At 48.4% G+C, this 21,066-nt stretch overlaps 1 protein-coding gene across 1 annotated transcript; it reads left to right on the top strand.

Annotated features, from left to right (window-relative positions):
• Positions 1-18,853: 18,853 nt before the first annotated feature.
• Positions 18,854-20,798, top strand: LOC131292820 (protein escargot). The gene is made up of 2 exons (XM_058320907.1): positions 18,854-18,944; positions 19,096-20,798. Exons 1-2 carry the CDS (start codon positions 18,854-18,856, stop codon positions 20,796-20,798), a joined length of 1,794 nt encoding a protein of 597 aa, XP_058176890.1.
• The last annotated feature ends 268 nt before the right edge of the window (positions 20,799-21,066 follow it).

Below are 21,066 nucleotides of genomic sequence, written 5' to 3'. Positions count from 1 at the left end.
AAAAGGCGGAAATGGTGCGAAGGTGTGAAACAAGTCGCCAGATGAGTAGGCAAACTTTGAATCTTCCGTACCGAGCAGGTGGAGAGCAGGGTCCGATCGAGCTCGATTTATCTCACGATCCCAGTGATTTGCCCCTGCAGGTGGTGGGTTCCTCCCCCTTCTCAACCCATTCCCCGTCTCAACCGTGTGCTTCGATAAATTAACTTTAATGTGTTACTCAAAGGTGAATTATTAAGTTGGAATGCCTTAAATTGAGACCCTCTCAATGGCAGCGTCAGGTTCGCCGTAGAGGTGACAAGCGCTACAATATAATCATAACCACCTCCTCGTCAACTACCCCGTGCCTTGTCAACGGGCTCATTTGTCCAGCCGCCAAGATCATTAGTTTTTCTTTCCACACTCACGGCGGGCGTGTCCTCATCAAAATGGCATCAAACGATCGCATCAAACACGGACCGGTTTCCTCGCCGGTAAAATGCCACCCGCGGGCGTATATGTCTATCCTCTCCGTTTGTCGAAAAACTCCACAACCAACCCCAAAGGGAAGCGGGGGGGAACGAGGGAGGGACGAGCGGGTCGTAAACGCACTGGGCATCGCATTGTTCGTTTTCGTTTGTTTTGGAAACATTTTATCGATATTTAAATATAGTCCAGACCGGGCTCTCCACTAAATCGAATGCGATCGCCCGCGAGTGGCCTTTAACGTGGGCCTCCCCTTAGGGGTATCGGGGCCCATTCCACCACGCTCGAGCCGTGCATCACCGGCTGATTATTTTTAACCGGTGTGACACACCGGCACCAACGTCTTTTCCGGTCTCGTTGCTTTTTGGGTGCTTCTCATCCGTCTCCAAAAACGTGGAAGAAGCGGGAGTTTTCTCGATCGTGGTTTATTACACCATTAAAAATGTGACGATGGGTGACGGTGTTCGACGAAGGTGTTCTGTTTGTTTCCCAATTTGCCACTAATTTTCGTCGAAGTTGGTTTTCGGGGATTCTCCCATTCGTTTTTAACACGTGTTTTTACCTCGTTTGCATTTAAATTTTATTTTATACCTCAAATTTGTGTTGATCATTGAAGACTCGCAATATTTTTGTACATTTGTATATAAAGTATTGAAACAAATACTGCATTACCATCTCATAAACGTTGCCCCAGTTTTGGAACAACCGACCGCAACACGCGTTTTGTGTCAACATGTTTCATGAAGTTTTAAATTTTATGTCGGTAGCAGCTTAGCACACTGCGATTAGGGAAGATTAAGAACTACACAGCCTGCTAGACACCAGTTGGGTTTGTTCTAGCCACCGGTCGGGACCTCGGGAACTATCAAATCTTTCTGCCGCCGACAGATCGTAAAAATTGATCCTGTCCATCGAACGAAAGACATTGAAACTTGCCACACCATCTAATATGATTCATGATCACCCATGTCTGGGTATAAGGAAATGGGCTGAGGTGCCGTTGTTATACAATTTTAGTTCAAAGCCCACGTCTCTGGAGTCTTGCGGAGCTCTACGAACCCATACTTTAAGGTCGTAAAATCTCTGCCAAGAACACCAGCTGCGGAAAACGGGAGTGTCATTTTCTGTACATCGAACGTATGTTGAAGAAATTCGTTGCAAAGAAAGTTCATGCTCCGTTAAACTAGTTCTCAAATAGTTATACCACCAACGCTTGCACGCTCATGGCCACACTGGGACTCAACGCGTCCTCGTGGAGACCGGTTCCGGTTCGACGGTTTAGGGGTTAAGAAGAACACCAAACACGAATTGGAACCTTGCTGTCGTCACTTGCCCTTAGAAGAAGGCTCTTCCAACTTTCTTCTTGCGAGGTCCCCGCACCGTCTGCATTCTCTCGACCAGACAGCGAGGCGACGACCGGGTGAAATTCGACCACTTGCAGCCGTTTCAGTCCACCATTTCCGGTTGCTGGTGTCATGCGAGCAATTGAGCATGTAATTTCAATACTTTCCTCGAGTACATGGGGTTTTGAAACGAGATAAAGTTGTGACCTCACACGAAGGTTTTTAAGGCGTATGGTTCGGCGGTTTCCCGCTAGATGGCCTCAAGCGTGGAACGTTCGTTGTACGATCACTTTCGCCAGACACTGTACATTTTATAACCTCAAGAAGGATGTTTTACTACCGTGGTTATTATATTTTCCCGTTGCCGGATGGACTTCCCTGGAATTACAAGATCCCAGTTCTTATAAGAAACAATCGTGGAGTATACATTGGCCTGGCTTATCTTTAGTTCCTGCCTTCTTCTGGCAGTCGCTTCACCTTCTCCTTCTTCGTTCCTACCTGGACGAAAAGACCCTCCCACCACGAGCCAAGCCAATTCTATCCTCCTCACGGGTCGGGAGGATCGTTGAGGATATAAAAACAACAGCTCGAAGTGCTTAAAACAACAGAGCCGTCGAAGGAAAGAAACAAAAGGTGCGTCCTTCGAAGCTCCGACTGTGCCGAGGGCGCCTCGAAGGTGTCAATTGGAGGACGTCTCGAAAGGGAAGTTGGCGCGCCAAGCAGACTGAAAACTCGCCGCTACAGGAAACCGGGCCGGAACCGGCCAGACATGCCGTCACCAGATGTGCTCGCTTGTCTTCCAGAGCCAGATACAAATTCTACCAGAAGAACTATTTTTTTTGTTAACTCTGTACATCCGCACTTCCTGTTGCGTCGGGTTGGGTCCCAAAGGACCGTTGCGAATTAATCCCAGTTTTGGTATGACGAATGCGGCATGGTAGTGGTATGTCCTCGTCCGCCCTGACAGGATGAAGCTTCCTCCCGGTGGGCTTGGCGATGCGACAAGATTCGATCTACCGGATTACACCAGCCGATTGCGGATTGATCACTTTTCGATGGATTCGAAAAGAATAACATAGAATGGAACGAGTTGTGAGCCACGCCGTCAAAGGTGTTGTTCCGTTCGGGACTCACTTCCACCGCCCTTTAATTCTATAGGGATTACGGAGGATGAATCGATCATCGCTGTTGGTGGTTTTGTCCGGAGAGGCCGGTGTCTTTTTGATCCAAAAAGCAAATACTGCATGCCCGTCGTTGGTGGTAAAGAAGATAAAACATATTCCAACGCTTAACCAAACACAGATGTAACATGTTTGTTTTAATATTCTTTCTGATAGAGTAGTAAAGTATTGAATTCTGGAAAAGAATAAAGAACTTCAACCACAAAATATATGATGACCCGTTTGTTATTAGGTTATTAGTCCATGAATTTGTTTTTATTAATTTCGTTGAACGATTTCTTTCCAAAACCTCTAAAGAAACCGCCTATTTAATATCGATTAGGTTGCAAAACCTCATAAGCAATTGCAAAACACTATCATTGTGCGCAATTTCATGCTTCCGATTAGGGACATGAATGGAAAACCGATCCCGATCCTACCGCAATCATTCATGTCATCGGCTGGAGACAAAAATATCAAAGCCATTGTACTACAGGATCTTCGAAAGTACCAACAAGAAACTTTGCCCAAACTCCTTGGTGTAGGCGGCGTGTGTGTGTGTTTCTTCAGAAGTTCTTTCTTTGTCTTTTTTTGCGACACTTTACCGCACCGAGTCTTTGATATGATCTGCCCTGTGTCACTTGTTGTAGCCGTTTTTTGAACCATCGATCCCTTCGGTATCTTCTTTAATGTTTCGTGAAAGTGTTGAAATTGGAAAGCACTCGCTCCAAAGCGTAAGCTCACCGCTGATGCAATGTTACGGAGGTCTTCGCCATGGTGCATTTCTGGTCTGGTCCTTTCCTAGGCCCTTTCCCGGCCATACCATCGCAATCGGGCTACGCAAAATCTTCAAAGACCGAAATGCCGCCTAGGCTGTCCCGAACTGTCCAAAAATTGTCTTCCATCGCTCTTTGCTGCGCTCTTGGTTTATCTTTTACGGACGCATAAAGACGCAGCTACAAGACTTCGGCAAATATCCTAATAATGTCAAATATTTCCCTTCCTCTTCGACCGGTTCCTTGGTTTTCGGGCAGCAACGAACCGTTTGAGGTTTTCCGAATGATAAACGGATCTCTCGAGCCGGGGGTGAACGGATCACGCCAACACCGAATCCGATCGTGTCCAATCCGAGCGTACCGATCATTTGGGGATGCCCGGGTCTATGCGCGCCCTCAGGATGATCCGGAATGTTTCTCTAGTTTCCCTCTAGGACGGCGAGATGCAACTTTTTCATTTTTTTTCCACCCGCAAACCGCATGACCGCAAAGATCTCGATCTCGCCGACAAACGCCTACTCGTTGGCCATCGGAAGCGGCTCCTGCAGAGGCAGATTCTTTTTTTTTGTGAGGCAGGTTGTGCCAATTTTTTGACGGCCATGCCGAATTTCACTGGCTTAGTCTTTTCGCGGGAGGAATTCTTTTCACACGGTGCTTTTCGGTTTCGTTGCCGGAACAAAAATAGGTCACTGATAGGAATGTCCGATCCGGTTGGGTTTAGGAGAAGATTTATTAATTTTTAGTGGATGTGAACAAATGATTAGATCATGTATATACTTTTTTTAAATTTGCAAGTTATACTTGTTTAGTTTTTGATAATTTTTCTTCAGATTAATTCCTAGCTTTTCTTTACCTTCTACATGTTCGTCAAAAATATTGGTAACGTCTTATGATCGATATTTTGCTTTTATTTTCAGTTGAAAAGTATTTCATAGAAAGATTTGATTGCTTTCAACATTCCAACTTACAATCATCAAGATGTATTTCCTCTAATGAAGGGCAAACAAATATATTTTTCTCATGACGTTGGTGGAAAGTCCAATAGTTTTAAAATCATTTCAAGATGTGTTTTTGGTTAGATTTACAACTTGGAAAGATTTTCCAGGATCTAAGTTTTACAGGATCTAGCAATTGGATGATCTTGAACAGTTTGCTTTTTCCCACCGTTTCCCATCGGGGTCGCTCCCACGCCCGAATCCCCGAATCTCATTACATACATCAACCCGGCACAATTGGATCTTTCCCATTTCGAGAAGGGGAAAACTGTTGTAGCTCTAAATCAAGCCAATTCCACAAACACACATATCCTGCGCCGAATAATTATAAACTTATTGCACGGACAAACATTTACGGAAACCAGCATCGCGGCCCAACATCTGCGCCATCGACGGTCCACATGGTTTCCCCGTTGGCACAGGGGCCTCGGGAAATATCCAGCTTTCCGGCAGTTTTTTCCCCGCATAAATTTTCGCCCGGGATTTTTGGCGATCGCGAAACCCGGGGCCTTCCCGGGGTCCCGGGGTCTTTCCCCCACGAGGCCGGTCCGTTTTTATATCCTCTTCCGAAGGAATTCCGTTGGCTGGAAATTAATCGTGTTTTTCCACAAATAAAACTTTCCGAAACCGGCATCTGGCCCGGCCAGTCCTTTTTCGGGGGTGGTTTCTTTAGTTTTTTTCTCTCCTTCCCCTCTGCCCTTGCTTTCGCCCTACCTTCGGGCGGTTGAACTGGCCGGATGGAAATTCTGGGTCCCGTGTGTTTTTCCAGTTAATTCATGAATGCGCCAAAACCGTCCCCGGGCGCAACGGGATGTACACACCGACATTCTTCCGTGGCGCTAGGATGACTTTTGGCTGCGTGCGTGGACCGAATCTGTTTACCTTTGCCGTTTGCCTCCTGCCTTCCGACCGGGAAATCCTTGTTCGTACCTTTGCCGAAACAGAAGGTAAGAATATTAAGCAATTATCTTCTCTGTTGGTTTTTCAACCGTACCATCCAGCGCTTCCTGAAGGCCCTGCCGTACTCCATTTGCATACGCCGGCGGAGAAAACGTGCGGAAATTTCTCGAAAACGTATCCCTCGACCTTTAGAAGGTTGAGAAAGGATACGGTATACACACACACATGGTTTCGCCTTAGAAGAATGCCGGTTAATGACAAAACGCGTTATGATGTTTACCTTGTTGTGCTATTCTGGAGGCGCCTACACCCAAAGCCGATGTGCGTACCGGAGGTCACCGACACACTGGGAGGTCATTTACATTTATGTTTAGGGTGTCAATAAACTATAATTATGCAGCCAAAGGAGATTGCGCGGCGCAGAGGTGTTGTTTGTGAGTTGCAAAGGCGAAACATTTGTGTCCTTCGGTCAAGACGGGTTTCGGACAAAGCCGAGCCGGCGTCAACCGTCAAGACACATCTGGTTGTTGGAGGCAAGAAAAAGACAGGAAAAAAGTGTGATTTAAATTAAAAAATCAGTACTTTCCGAAAGCCGTTGGCGTGGATTTTCCGCCAACCTAAAGCCCGTGGAGTTCCGAGCGAACGCGACGTTTTCGGCGATCGCAGACAGTCTGGCGGCCAGATGTGGAAGGTATGAAAGCCATCTTCGCTTGGAGAATATTTTATTCTTGCAGCATAAATTTCCCGGAACCCGCCTGCGATGCAATTAAAGTGTAGCCTGGGAGGTGGGATGCGTGGGACCCGGTTCCTCCGAAGGTGCGATTCGACATCGTGAGAGCCAAAAACGGTGTGTCCTAGAGCATCCGGGCTGGGAAGAACGCTGGTACAAACACCACCCGAGATTGATGATGTGTGGCGGCCCTCGAAGCCACATACCGGACCTTTCTGCGTGCAGATGCTGCTGGTGGCCTTCCGGACGACGGATGGAACGGTCCGTTTCCCAGGACATGGCGCCCCTTCGCGCTAGTTCGGGCGCCGTCGACGGAGAAGGCTCTTTCGCCGGCGATAAAAGGGGGAAGTGAGACAATGGTCCCGGGGATGGCTTGCTGGGACGGTGCGAGAGTGGAAGAGGCGAATCATTTCGGTCCCGAAAGCGAAACATCAAGGGGTGGCGAGCGATTCCGCATCCATCCCATGGACCACCGAGTTCCTTGTTCCGGTGCAAGTTACCAAAAATTAGAAGATGAAAAGAAAAAAAAAATAAACACAAACGCACATTCTAAACCGACACACAATACACTTCGCCGATCGTGGGAATTGTCCGCCAGTGTCGAGAACTATTTCCACCCAGATCTAACGAAAGAAAAAAAAAAAAGAAGAGAAAACATCCTTTTTGGTAGCAAAAATTTCGATGGGATCGAATATTCGAGGGCTGCCGACACGCAACAACAACTAACTCCCCTTCCCGAGCGAGCGAAATAATTGCACTTTCGAAGGAGTTTCATGCTGCAACAACAGGGAGATAGTAAGATGACACACAAGGTGGCCCAGGTGTACCCGGTGCTGAGTCGGAAGGGTGGCGCCGGCGCCGGAAGAAAACGATTTCAGGGAGGAAATGGCATTGTCTAACGCTCGAGTAAATTGCATCTTGGGTTGCGATTTATCTTACGTCGATCGATAAAATGTCCATCACCAACGGAGCCCCTGTTTTTTCTTGGGTGATGATTTATTTAATGATAACATTGTTTCTCTTCCATAGGTGGAAGATTTCTTTTCTTAAAGATTGATTTCTCCTCCGAGCGCGCATCATTTGTCAGCGAATGAAGCGATTAAGAGTGTACGAGTGAATGTTGAACAAGTTTAATCAAATCGATTTCAAATGCCATCTTTTGCGTGTCAACGTTTCAAACAAACCGGGAAGGGTGAAGAAGTTTTGAAAATGATAAATGATTTTTCTACCCTTTACATAGGTTTCACAAAGCTTGATTCCATTAGTTGAGAATTAGTCCAAATGTTGGAAATGGAGAAAATTATATTTTCATGTTTATCTCATTTCTTACTCATGGCTACGTTTCCCAAATTTGTATTGTTTATAGAGATTTGAAGTTCAAAACTGCAATATTCGAAGGCCACATCTGGAACAAGTTATCATCTGTTTGTAGGTAAAACAGGATAACGCTCAAGTCGAGTCGAACCGGCCACCTTTTTCAATGCCAAAGCCAATTTCTCCGAAATTACTAAAACAACGCAAACAAACTGCAATCCTATTTTCACCGTAAACCGATCGCGCTCCGATCCCGGGAAGGGTAATTTAAATAAATATTTCCCCAGAAAACATGCTCGAAACATATGTTTCCCGAGCTCGTGCTATTTTGGCAGATACGCACATACGGCTCGGGATGTTATTACTGGCGAGCAGTGGCTTTCCTTTGGCAAAACATTTGTGCATCCAATTACAACGACGGCAAACCGAATTTCCCCAGCCGATCGACGCGGCAGTAAATAATTAAAATCTGTTTTCGCTGGCAATTTTTCCGACCAACCTTTTTCGGATGTTCGTTTGCCGGAACACGGGAGGTGTAGATGCTGGGAAGCGATTGTTGTGCGTTACCTTCCCACCCATCCGTACGGATTGAGTGAGTGGAAAACCCGCGTCCGGTACGATCGTTCGATCTTTACAACCGGGGGAAAAACACGGGGTGCGTGGTCTTTCCGTAAATTCGTAACCAAAATCTTTCCGTTTCCCAGGATCGGAATCTCCCCCATTACCTCAGGAGGTCGGCTTCGGGATCGGCATGAGCGAGAGAAGGAACGATGACCGTTCGTGGGTATGTTTTCCCCATGTGTGTTTTTGAGGGATTTTCCCGTTTCCCGACGAGCGAAAACGAGAAGTTGTGCCGGTGGCTTGACGTCACAGTGTGTCCTCGCGTTTTGCTCCGCGGAGACGATTTTGAGAAATGATCTTGACAGTCGTAGGTCAGTTTATTTTTCACCGCCCTCCGGTGCGGTATCATTTTCCCCCAGGAGTGGTCCGGAACAATGTGCGATCATGTCAGTCGTGAACTTGAGTGACACGCAAACACGCACACAAACAGCGGCAGCAGCAGCAACAGCGTCTTTTGCGCCACCATCAGAACAGGGCCTTGGGAGAAAGTGGAGTCGGAGACGCCACCCGAAAGACTCCGGAGGCCGTTGGGCTCCAATTACACCGAATCTTGTTTCACATCGCTCACGCTTTTTCACTCAATCACTGCCAAGGATGCGTCAGCATACCTTCCTACCACCACTACCACCCGTGCGCTTCCTTCCGTGTCGGCTTAAATGGTGCCGGTGCTTATTTAAATCTGCTCAAGTGTCGCTTCCGCGGCATCCGATCGCTTCGGCGGTTAACGCCATTACGGCGGCACATTTCATCACGGAAGAGGGAAGAGGAGGATAGGGTGGGGGCCTGGAGAGAGAACATTAGAACTGCCCTGTCATCGTGGTGTCGCAACATCGAACTTCAAATCGTCGTTGTCGTTTGGAAAAGCGGGAAAGAATGACACGAAATGCACATGCACACCCGGTGCACCGCGTTGCAACCGATGCACCGAGCCCTGGGGAGAGGTTTTTCGGACTCACTTACCAGCAGGCAAGCGATTGGGGAGGAAGAACTACTCACACACACAAACACACACGCTTGCAGCGAGAAAAAAAAGCCATTGAAAAACATCAACCTTTATCCCTCTGCCGTGCGTGCCGTCCCCTTTTTCCTGCGCCGAGTTTTTCGAGTCGCCTCGGTCGCTTCCCGCTTTCCATCCATCACGGAAGCAAGATCACGGACGGCGACCCTCTTGACGAGCAGCATCGGCACGCGACAGATGTGATTTGCTTTCCATTCTCCGACCCGTCGGCTGGGACGGCGTTCCTAGCTGAACCTTATGCTTCTGATGCTGCCTTCCCTACCTCTTGTACCGCTTTTTTTCCGCACCCCGAACAGTCGACGGACGATCTTACTCTTGCCTTCTCTTTCCTCCGATCAACGGATCAACGGTCCCGTTCTCCTCTCTCCCTCCGGCACACACACCCGGTCGTACGCTTCTCGATCTGTTTTGCCAACAGTCGGTTTTTCGCTGCCACCGGCGCGTTTCGCTGATGGATGATGACGATGACGGTGATGATGATGATGACGGCTACGGGAATGGATGCTGCACCGAGCCGCGAGGGCTGTTTGCGGATCCATGATCGATCATACTCTAAGCAGCACCGAATTCACCGGCGCGGCCGGAATCGAGGGCATTATTTATTCGCGTTTCCGATACCGAAGGTCATGTCGGTGGAAATGTGCAGCAAACCATCTGGACACGAATGGGCTACCAAAAGGGACTGAAATTTACAGCAAACATGACAGGTCACTAGTCAGTTTAGCGGTTTGATGGTAAATTGGTGATCTCATGTAGGTAATTTTTTCGGGAATAATATTGGACGATACCAGGTGTTGGTAAATGTGAAATATGGCGAGGAAGCAATTTGTTTTGTTGAACATATTTAATAAATTATTATGCCAAACGATTATTATACAATCTTTATTTGACGGTTTTAAGAAAAGATGAGGTGAAAATGTAATAGATGAAGTACTACATTAAATGTATTTAGAAGCGTTATACAAATGTCCCCGAGTTTAAAAAAGAATATTTTTTTTAATTCATATATAAATAGACAAAACTTTTTAATAACTTTGTCTTGCGTGTTCAATACAAAGTAAACTAATGAATTTAATGAACAATTCACGTACAGATTATAATAATGCCTATTTGTTGAAAAAAAGAGGTTTGTTTTGGCAATACTTGTTAAAGCAAATTCTATTACCGAAAAAAAAGTTTAACAAAGTTTACAAAGTAAACAACAGTTTGCAAAGTGAACTAATAAATTTAAAGAACAATTCACGTACAGATTATAACAATGCCGATTTGTTGAAAAAAAAGGTTAGTTTGGCAATACTTTTTAAAGCAAACTCTATTAATGAAGAAAAGGTTTAGATAAGCTTCAGCAAACGCATCTCAAGTTTTTAAACTTTTACTCACATTCATCTCAATCTCATAAATTGGTATTCAAAAGCGTATGTTTTTCCATTTCATCATCGTTAAATTTAATACCTGGCTCTAAAATGAAAGATATAGAAACGAATTCAGTCAGAATTTTCATTGGTTCAATGTTGTTCGCTGTCTAACCATATTCCAAATATTTTGAAGTAAGATTCAAAACAAGAAAATAACAGTCCAATTAAAGTTCAAAAAGTGCACAAAATAGCTTTGCTTTTGATTTTCATATCTTTAATTGTATAACTTTGGGAACCTACATCAATACCTGAGGTAATGAACGTATTTTGTCTGTTTAAAGCACTTTAACAAATTTAAATAATAACACGCTTGAATATAAATAAAATTACGAGCTTTCTATCATCCGGAAAAGAACGATCGAAAGGTGAACTTTATAATAACCACCAGCTACCAACAGAATCTGCCATAATGCACGCATGTAGACACATGCAACCCTTCGCCGCGGGGAAGCCAAAGCGCCCCTGCGATTGACAGACGAATAAACCGAATGACGAAAACCGTGTTCCCGGTCCCTGGCCTCGCATGGCTCGCGTCAACAAACTGTGCTTTCGATAGCGTGGTACAACCCATCCGTGCCAGCAAAAGGTGGCGCGAACACACGTTCGCATCGTTTCGACCTGTTTCCACCGTACCGGGAGGCAAGGGAAGGGCCCAAGAACCTGAGCAGAACAATTGAGTGATCTAGCGAAAGCACGCGAGGGGAGGGTTGCAGCGAAACGCGGGTTCATCGGTTCTGGGTAATATATGGTTTTTATGTTTCATATCATTAGAAATAATAGGGATTTTTACGGGCCAGGTGATGCGGCTGGTTTCGCCGGCACGTCGTTCCGATTCCGGGTCAGAACCCGGGGGGATGGGGTGTGCGTTCGCGGGCACCGGCACCGGGATTAGCGTCATTCAGCACCGGGTGCAAACGAGCTGCGAAATGTTCCATTTCCCGCAGGAACGGTCAACTGCGAAGCTTCGGCCACAGCCAAACCGGAGCGACAATCCGAGTGGCATTATTAGTGGCGGGATGCATCAATTTAATGCCACGGAAATCAACGGGCTCGCTTGCCCGACGACGACGCCCACTTGGCGTTCGTTAGGCTTCGGTAACAGGCGCGGGATGCGATCTTGATGGAAAACCCCATCCGGTCGTTCTCCAGCCAAGAACGTTCAGAAGCAGAGCGCATCAAAGTAGGCAAATAATGCAAACAAACGAAGCAATGAAGGATCAAACGGAACGAAACGTTTGCATCATCAGCAAGAGCTCGATCGTCTTCGGAAAGGAACGAGCTTACCCTTCTTCGCGCAAGTTGAGCCGTTGTCCGTTGACAAATTGAAGGGATTTCAATCCACAAAACCCGGTGCTTTCGCGCAGATGAGGACGGGAGAGAACACTGTGGATTGCATTTTTCACGAAAAGAAACCGTCGGAATGGGACGTCAGGGCGGAGGCGATCGTCACGGGATGCGATTCTTCCGTCGACGCTCGGGAATCATACCGTTTTGCGCGCCTAATACTATCCCTCGAAAGGCAGCTCGTCGACGTGCCTTTCAATTAAAGCTGCATTCTAACGAGCACGAGGAGGGGAACGTGTTTCGTTCTTCCGATCAGTTCTTTCTGCACCAGTTGGTACAATTTCTTATGCTAGGCTTGATCTTGAAAAAAAATTAAAATACCTCCCGAAGAATGATGCCATTTGTTTGGGAAGCGTACAGATGCAACGTGAAACGGATCAATTGGTGTTGGTGTAGGGATTTCGTAGCTAGAATTCAGTGAACTCGTAGCAAGACAAATATGTTGATGAGACGATTTAAAGGTAAGACCTTATTTCTTAGCCGTTTCATTCATTATTAATCCAAATGAACGAAAATATTGAGTGTAAAGTTTGCAGACATAACCTAAAACAATTAAAATTGAAAAACTGATCTGAACAAAATTGTCTAGTTCAGTAATATTCTTATTTTCTTTAATCAATCTCATCTTTATTTTCAACGATTACCTTTTTTATTATTTATATTTGAGAGACTTAGCGCCAGCAGAGCGACATTCGTCCCTAAGTCAACCTTAAAACGTTGTTTGAAGCATTAACTAAATCAAAACTTTATTTCTCCTCTATATTGATGCATTTTTGTTTTCGATGAAAAATTATTTAATTTGTATGGTTTATACTATTTTTTAATCAAGATTAGAAAGGAATTCATCGTGTTTACTTCTTCACTTTCACTGTGATCCAACTTCTTCTCGTCATAAATAGTCCAATTCGGCTAAGATCGTGAGTTTCCGATTCTACTCCGGAAGAAGAGGAACTTGGAAGCCACCACTTCCTCCCTCAGCGCGTCCCCAGAAGAGACCCGATCTGCATCAAACCCGTCATCCGGTGCATTGCCCCTGAACCTGGCGAAACATGAACACACACGCAAACCAGAATTGGACCAGATGTGGCAGCCGGCTGCACTGCAGTCTGGCACCCGGTGGCGATCGTTACCTTTGGCACGGCTTTAAGATTTTCAAAAAGGAAAATCAAAGCCCAAGAACAACGACGGAAAGAAAAGCGGGTTCGTAACGTAACGAATGGCGAAAGAAAAGTCGCCACCGTTGGCAGGGGTGAAGCAACAACCGGGGCGGCTGCTGCTGTTTAGGGGCAGGCAAAAATCGACCGGTTCCTTAATCGAGACCGAGGGGATCTGCTTGATCGAGCCAGGAGCCCGATGCGCATCTTGTGGCGCACTGCGACCGTTAAGATGCATCGTTTGGTGCAGTTTTTCCTGCTTCCATTCCTCCCGGCCGAACCCGAAGCCACCTTTTCGTTTGTTTACCTTTCGATTTCATTTCCTTCCATTGGTTGTTTGAGAGTGGATTAATACGTTTTATGACGAGGAATCAGAAGATGCTCGGTACGCGTCGGAAACGAGATCACCCGTGCGGTTCCGGAGGTGACCCAGGCCCGCGTGGCACACATTGGTCCCTCCCTCTCCCTCCCTCCCCACTGGAAGGTCGATCGTTTTGTGGTTCTTTCGCCCCCCGGGTGTTGCTTCCTTTTTCGCGTTCAACCGTGGCCAGCGAAGGGTGAAGGAGAAAAAACCGACCGAACGATCCAACGTCGGCTGATCTACGCTACGTTCTCTCCCTCTGTCTCTGAGTCGATTCGCCGCGGCATCCTTTCGATCTCATCATCTTGTTCTTTTCGATCAACGTTCTTGAGTTCGATTTCGTGACTAACGGTTTTTCGTTCGTTCGCTTTTGCGCCGGACCGTTGTTTTGTGAAGAAGGGTTTTTTTTCGTTGTTCTCGCGTTACAGTTTCGTCTTTTTGGCGAAACAAAGTGGAGCCCGCGTTGAGGAAGGTTAGTTAGGAGTAAGTTTAAATCGCTCTGGCAGGATCGACGAAGGTAGCCTGAGAAGAAATTACGATTAATCGTTTGTTAGTTTTCTTGAGCATATCGATGGTAGGTTGAGTAATTGATTACGAACATTATTTTACAAATATTTTTATTTGATTATATTTAGTGAACATGGATACATTTAGGGATTTAGATACATAGTGTCATTTTTTAATGCAAATAAGCAGAATTTCGCTAATTAAACATGTCTAACAACATTGTAAGGCAAGAGGAAATTCAAATTCCAAGTAATTTTAAGCAAGACACATTTTTCACGAATCCTATCATAAATTCGCCTCCAAATTTATCACTCTAATTCCACCAACAAGTAACACCATGTTTGACCACCACGTTTCACCTGGCATCTCGAGGCCAAAGAAGAATAAACCACTGGAAAGCGGGAAAAAAGAAGCACCCCTAACGCGAACGCTACACGGCACATGATATGCAAAGGCATGCACGCTTACTTTATCAACGCACCGTACCGGAAGTGATAGACAACAAAGAAGCCAGGTGCCTCCGCCATGGCCATATAGACAGCAGCACCATACGCCACGCCGAATGCGATGATGTATCGAGCATCGAAAGCAATGGGGTTGGAAATCGGGTAGGCATGTGCGCCATGACATCAATCTACTGGTAGCATATATTGGCTACCACTTCGCTGGCCACAGAACTTGAACCTCGCACGGAAATGCGAAAATGTTATGTAAATATTTGTCAAAACTTGTGTGTTCTGTATTTTCGTCTTTCGGTTCGAATTTAGGCGAATCGAATCGTGCTGCTGGTGCGACAGCATTGCGGACAAGTGATTTGAATGGCACGGCACGCGGGATTTATTCGCGCCAAAATGTTTTAAAAGGCGCATGCGCTGGACATGCGCACCGAGTGGAAGGACGTTTCGGGAGGGAATGGCGGCGATTGGAGGGCGATATTCCGCATGTGCGCATTCCAGTGGACGCAATTTTTTGCATTTAATAGAAGACTTCAATGCCGGGTGTTAAGGAACATTATGGTGGAAAAGAAACACGCCGTGCAGGTGAGTGGCGTGCTGCCAACGGCCATCGTGCCACACGACCAGAACAGACGCGTTTTCCTATTGTCCCCGGCATTGTCCTCCGTTGGTCGCTCATCTGCTTCCAAGCTCGAAGCCTCCCAAGACATTTTGGCAAACTCCGGGAACAATGCAGCCCAAAAGCTGGCAGCTTGCGTTGGACGACCTTTTTCTAAGAAAGTGGAATCTTTCTTCCGAGCTGCCATCGAAGAAGAAACGCCCGTTGGCCATCTCCGACCGTTACGAACCGGGCGAAAACTTCGGAGTTCGTTGCGCTCTACCGGGTCCGGCAAGAAAAATCGTTACAGAAGAATGAACAGTGCGGTTTTCCTTAAGACTTTTCCCTTTTTCTTTCGCCTTGAGGGTCCTGTTTCTGTTAACACCGTACCGTTCCACTTCTCGATTAGCAGCCGGGAGGGGTGGAGATGGAACGGGAAAAAGGTGCCACACTAGGCCATGGTTGTACGGTACCGATTGAGGCAGGCCTAGACTGGCTGACTGGGCTAGGTTGGCTGGCAAAAAAAAAGCGAAGCCCCGAACGACTCCTTCTCGACGCAGCCTGCGTGCATGGAGGGATGATTTTTGGGTTGATTTTCTTCGCCCCCTGCAAGCGGCACAGCTTCCAGCTTGCGCGAGACAAATGCAAGGAGACGACCACTTTTTTCTTTTCAATTTCTTCATCCCTTAGAACTGACCCCTTCGAGGTATTGCGTATCCTTGGCTTTCCGCTTAGCGCCCTCAGTGCCCCAGGCCTGGTGCAATGCAATGAGGAAGTGCAATCAAAAGTAAGCGGCCGATCTCTAACGGATCGGGGATCGAGTCCACCCGAGATCCTTTTAAAGCGAACGTGCAGGGATGGTTTGTGTGTGCGCAAAAAAAAAAACCAGTATATAGCCAAAATCCTGACAGATGTAGCAGGGGTTTTGGTTGGATCAACCAAACCAACCGGCTGCTCCGGTTGAAAGGGATCCCTTCGCGTCGACGTGCGGCACTGTACCGTTCGATGCACCTCACCTGGCCAGGCCAGTCATCACAGAACAATTCCGAGCTTTAATCAACGCGCGATCAGCGTCCTAAAACCCATGGTGGTGTAATTTTCAAGCGTCCCTCAAGCATCCAACTTTAGAGGTCCTTTTCGGGCATGTGTTCAGGGATGGTGGCGGTGGTGCGAGCTGGCAGAACAGAGGGGGAAACACAACACTTTCCATGGTTCCGGTGTGCGTCGGGTTTGGAGGTCCTTTTTCAAGCTAAAATTTCAAGGGCGTATCGATGTAGTCGGTCGGTGCGATACGGAAATAACTTTTGAGGAATAGTTTTGGTGTTGTTTCGGTCGTTGAAATTTGGGTTATCGTTTTGTAGTTCATAATCGTCTCATGAAAGTGTTTTCAAAATGCCATGTAATATGGTTTTGTTGTCCTCTGTTCTTATTTTAAGCAAAATAAATCATTTCTTGTCCATAACAAATCACCAATCCGTGTATTGAAGGTACAATTTGTCAGCCCAAAGGAAAACAATGTATACATCCGTAGATTTACTTCTTCCCAATGTGTTTGCTGTCGTGACTTCATCCGCCATCGACCCGATTCCGATGCGTTATTACTTCCGCAATTACCTCTAATCTTTCACGCCAAACTGAGGAGAGAAAAAAACTGTCTCCGTTCCGTTGGTCGTCGCAACGTCGCAGGCCCACACTCGTGACGGCAGGCGCAAAGTTAAATGAAACGGAACGGTGGAAAAATTTGTTTGCAGCAAACCAAGGGAAGCACCCGAGGGTCGGTCGGATTATCGTCAACCGGTCGGAGGAACCTCGCGGAGGACTGCGTGCGTACGTGCGCAGGGTGAACCAAATCTGGGCCACGGTCGAGGGCGACGGGAAGCGCTGCGCAACGCATTTATCCTGCGCAGTATCCTTAGCAACGGTAGCGCACCTTGGTTCCTGGCCAAAGGGCGAGCGGGATGGTTCGGGTGGAAGGTACTCTCAGCTGGCCCAACTGGCGCAACTGACTCGGTTGCTTGGTATATTGCACCGAGAGAAAGAGAGAGAGACAGTGGCAGGGATTACTTTTGGGACTCGCGTTGCCTTTTGGTCTCTGCTTTCGTTCGATCCTTTGCCGCTTCCAAAAACGCAGCTGGAACGGGCTCCGCAAGGGAGGACACCCCGAACCAGGCCGGGTGTAATTGTGTGTTGATTTTTGAATCTCTGAATGGAATGGAAGCGACGGAAAGGAAAAAAAAGAATGTTGTAAATGCTCAACGAGCCCATCAGCCGTCCAATAGAGCACTCTCGATGATGATCCACACGGGCAGATCCACTTCAGCTTGAATTAGCTAGCGAATGTTAAAATACCGAAAAGCTTGTATGAAATTTATATTGAAACATACTGAAAAGGAGGGTAAAATTTAATTATTTTAAACTAGTTTCTATAAGAGTTTTTTTAAGGAAGCGTGCGTGCGATCTTTTTCCTCTAAATGCGAGTTTGACTTGAACATCCACATTGCCCATAGAGCACGTAAAGGTAACAAAACTAAGAGGAAAAAAAATAGATCCACACCTTGAGCTCCTTACGGTACGACGTTCCGGCACCGGCTGATCGAGAAGCCCCGAAACCCGGGAACCTGAACCCCCGAAGATGCATGCATCGGCAAGTTGCACGTACCTTGGTGTGCGTACTTTCCCCTCCCAGGAAACTCCAGGACTTCGGGTGTTCGGGCGCACCTGCAGGTCGGCCAGAAATCCCCACCACTGCACCGTCGTTGCGGACTCGGCGAGGATCGGGATTCTTGGAAAAAAACCTGATTCCCCCACCACGCACCCGAACGCAACAACTGACCCGCGCGAAACGGTACCTGAAGCCTGGCAGCGCAAAGTCTCTTTAATAAACAAGTAGGAAAAAAAGGCACCGAAGCTCCGCCCTCTTTACACGATCGGATTCGCCGAACCGGGCACAGTTATAGGGGAAAAACCCGAACCCGGTGCCGCCAGGGGAAGGTGCGCACGATCGTGCACCGGTTCGGGTGCGCCTATAAATAAGGGCCCGAACCGGTCCGGAGGGTATCATTTCGAAGTATCGCCTCGAACAAGCAACACCGTCGTGCAGGCCCGTGCGTTCTCGCAGCATTCGCCCGCTTTTTCTTTTAAGTTTTCGTTTTGTCCTGCGTTCCGTTCCGTACTTGTGCGTTTTTTGTTTGTGTTGCTTGCACGCACGCACCCCGAAACCGTTTGAGTGCGTTTCCGTTCAGTGTCGTCTAGTAAACGCAGCTTCCGATTTTTGATGTGACACAAAGCAACAACTGTGTGTGAGAAGCAGAGTGGTGAAGAGATCGAGTTCCAGAACAAACCGGAAAGTTTGCCGTGCACAAAGGATTACAAGCGACCGTGCCCGGTGTCGTTATGAATCAGAGCAATTGCGCCGAAGAGCAACGGTTGAGTTTGGTGTAACGAAGAGTGGAAGAGAAAAGGAAAAAAAAGTAGCAAGTTCAAATGTTCTGCCGTTGGCGATAGAATAAAACTGTGAAGATCGCATTCGCAGACGGAAGAAGAGGAAACAAAAAAAAAGCCAAAAGCTAGTGAACTCCTCGCACCTGGTTCGAACTGTGTGCAACAAAAAGAAAGCATTGAGAACGATTGGTCGGTGCAGACCGTTGTGTGATAAACGTTGAACGTGTTTGATCCTGCTAGTTTTACGCACGCAACAATAATGCCGACTTCCATTATGCAGAAAAACTACAGCAACTGCCCGCTGAAGAAGCGGCCAGTGTTCATGCAGAAGGACGAGGAGCTGAAAAATGGTAATTATCTTTTGCATCAGATTATTTGGCAATTGCATTGAGTGTTAGTGTTTGGTGGTTTGGTTCATGTTCGAGCAAAACACAAGGTGTTAGTTTTGACAATTTTCTAAATTTCGTTTTCTCGTCTTTTGTTTCGTTTTCTCTCGCGCAGATTCGGAAAGTGAAATGGAGCCGGAAAATTTGAGCACCAAACCACAGGACCTTTCGATGAAGTCGAAAAAGAAGGCCCGCTCCGAGTCACCCACGGTCGTGGTGGTGATCAAGGCGGAGGACACACTCCCAACGCCACCGCCCTCCTCCTCGCCCAGCCCGAGCGAGGCCAAGTCGCCGATCTCCATTCCGACACCGACCTACGGCTCGCTGCCGTCCCTGTACTACCCGCGATCGCCGCGATCCCCCACCTCCTCACCTGCCTCATCCACCGCCACCGACCCCACCGCCACCGCCGCCGTCCACCACTCCCTGTACAAGTCCTTCCCGGCGATGTACCCGGGATTCCCGTACGCGATGCCATACCCGGCCGACTTCTACAGTGCCGCCGCCTACCATCACCACCAGAGCCAGGCTCACCATCATCACCAGCAGCAGCAGCACCAACAGCAGCAGCAGCAGCAGCAGCAACAACAGGCTCAGCAGCAACACCATCATCAGGCTGCCCTGTACCAACACCATCACCTCCAGCACCATCACCACAGCCAGATCTCGCCACCTCGCTCCGAACCGCTGTCACCGTACAGCGCTGGCCAGCGCGACAGCACCAGCCCATCCGCCTCGCCGACCCACCTCTTCCGCCCGGAACGGCGGTCCCTCTCGCCGCCACCCTCTATGGTCGTGCCGGCCTTTCCGCCCGAGTTGCGCCTCAACCAGAACAACAACATCATCAAGTCGGAACCGTTCGCGCGCGCCCAGCACCGCTACATGCCGTACAGTCTCGGACCGCACCACCATCCGCACCATGGCCCGCACAACCCCCACCACCATCACCAGCACCACCATCACCACTCGCTGCTGATGCCCGTCGACCACCCATCGCTGTCACCCACCTCCAGCCACACCTCGTTCAACTCGTACCTCTCGTCGCGCGGCCGTTCCCTCTCGCCGGCGTCCTCCTCGGCACCGGCCAGCCCGAGCGACGCCTCGGAGGAGAACAACAACAGTCTCAGTGCGGCCAACGGTAACCCCAACACCTCCGATTCGTCCGTGCTGATGGAAAAGTCCACCTCCAGCGCGAACATCCTCGCCAAGGATGGCAAGGAGTCGAAGGCGGCGTCGGCCAACGGCGGCGCACCGCGCTACCAGTGCCCGGACTGTGGCAAGTCGTACTCCACCTACTCGGGCCTGTCGAAGCACCAGCAGTTCCACTGCCCAGCGGCCGAGGGCAACCAGGCACAGAAGACGTTCGTCTGCAAGGAGTGCGACAAGCCGTACAAGACGCTCGGCGCACTCAAGATGCACATCCGGACGCACACGCTGCCGTGCAAGTGCAACCTCTGTGATAAGGCGTTCTCGCGGCCGTGGCTGCTGCAGGGCCACATCCGGACGCACACCGGCGAGAAGCCGTTCGTCTGCAAGCTCTGCTCGCGCGCCTTCGCCGACCGGTCGAATCTGCGCGCGCACCAGCAGACGCACGAGGACGTGAAGCGGTTCAAGTGTCCGACCTGCACCAAGTCGTTTTCGCGCCTTCCGCTGCTGACCAAGCACGCGGAGAGTGGCTGCCCGGGTGGCTCCGGCAGTGGCGGCAGCTCGGCCGGTTCGCCCGTACCGTCGCTCGCCCGCTCCGACAGCCCGCACTCCCAGAGCGCCTACCTCGGATCGCCCGACGACAGCTTCATCCCGACCGTTCTGCCACGGTAAGCCAGTGTCCGTGCCCAGTGTGTGAGAGTGTGTGAGAGTGTGGTGTAACCAGCCATGTGCCTTCAATTCAAACGAGTTTTGATGCGCACGTCGACATATCCTGCGAAACAAAGACTGAGAGCCTTAACCTCGAATTCCTACAAATGAAGAAAAACCCTTGTGGCACCGAGCGAAACGAACTAATGGTAGAAGAAGCCGATAAAACCCCTATTGCCAAACAAAAAACGCGATGCATTTAGTAAGGACGATGACCCCTAAGGTTACGGAA

The sequence above is a fragment of the Anopheles ziemanni genome, chromosome 2 (assembly GCF_943734765.1).
Source record: "Anopheles ziemanni chromosome 2, idAnoZiCoDA_A2_x.2, whole genome shotgun sequence".
NCBI lineage: Eukaryota > Metazoa > Arthropoda > Insecta > Diptera > Culicidae > Anopheles > Anopheles ziemanni.
This window is presented reverse-complemented; position numbering and strand designations above follow the sequence as displayed.

Excerpts from the sequence above, each read along its gene's own strand:
- LOC131292820 (XM_058320907.1), top strand. The coding sequence starts at position 18,854 with ATGCCGACTTCCATTATGCAGAAAAACTACAGCAACTGCCCGCTGAAG. Across the intron at positions 18,945-19,095 it reads GGACGAGGAGCTGAAAAATG|ATTCGGAAAGTGAAATGGAG; the intron begins GTAATTATCTTT and ends TCTCTCGCGCAG.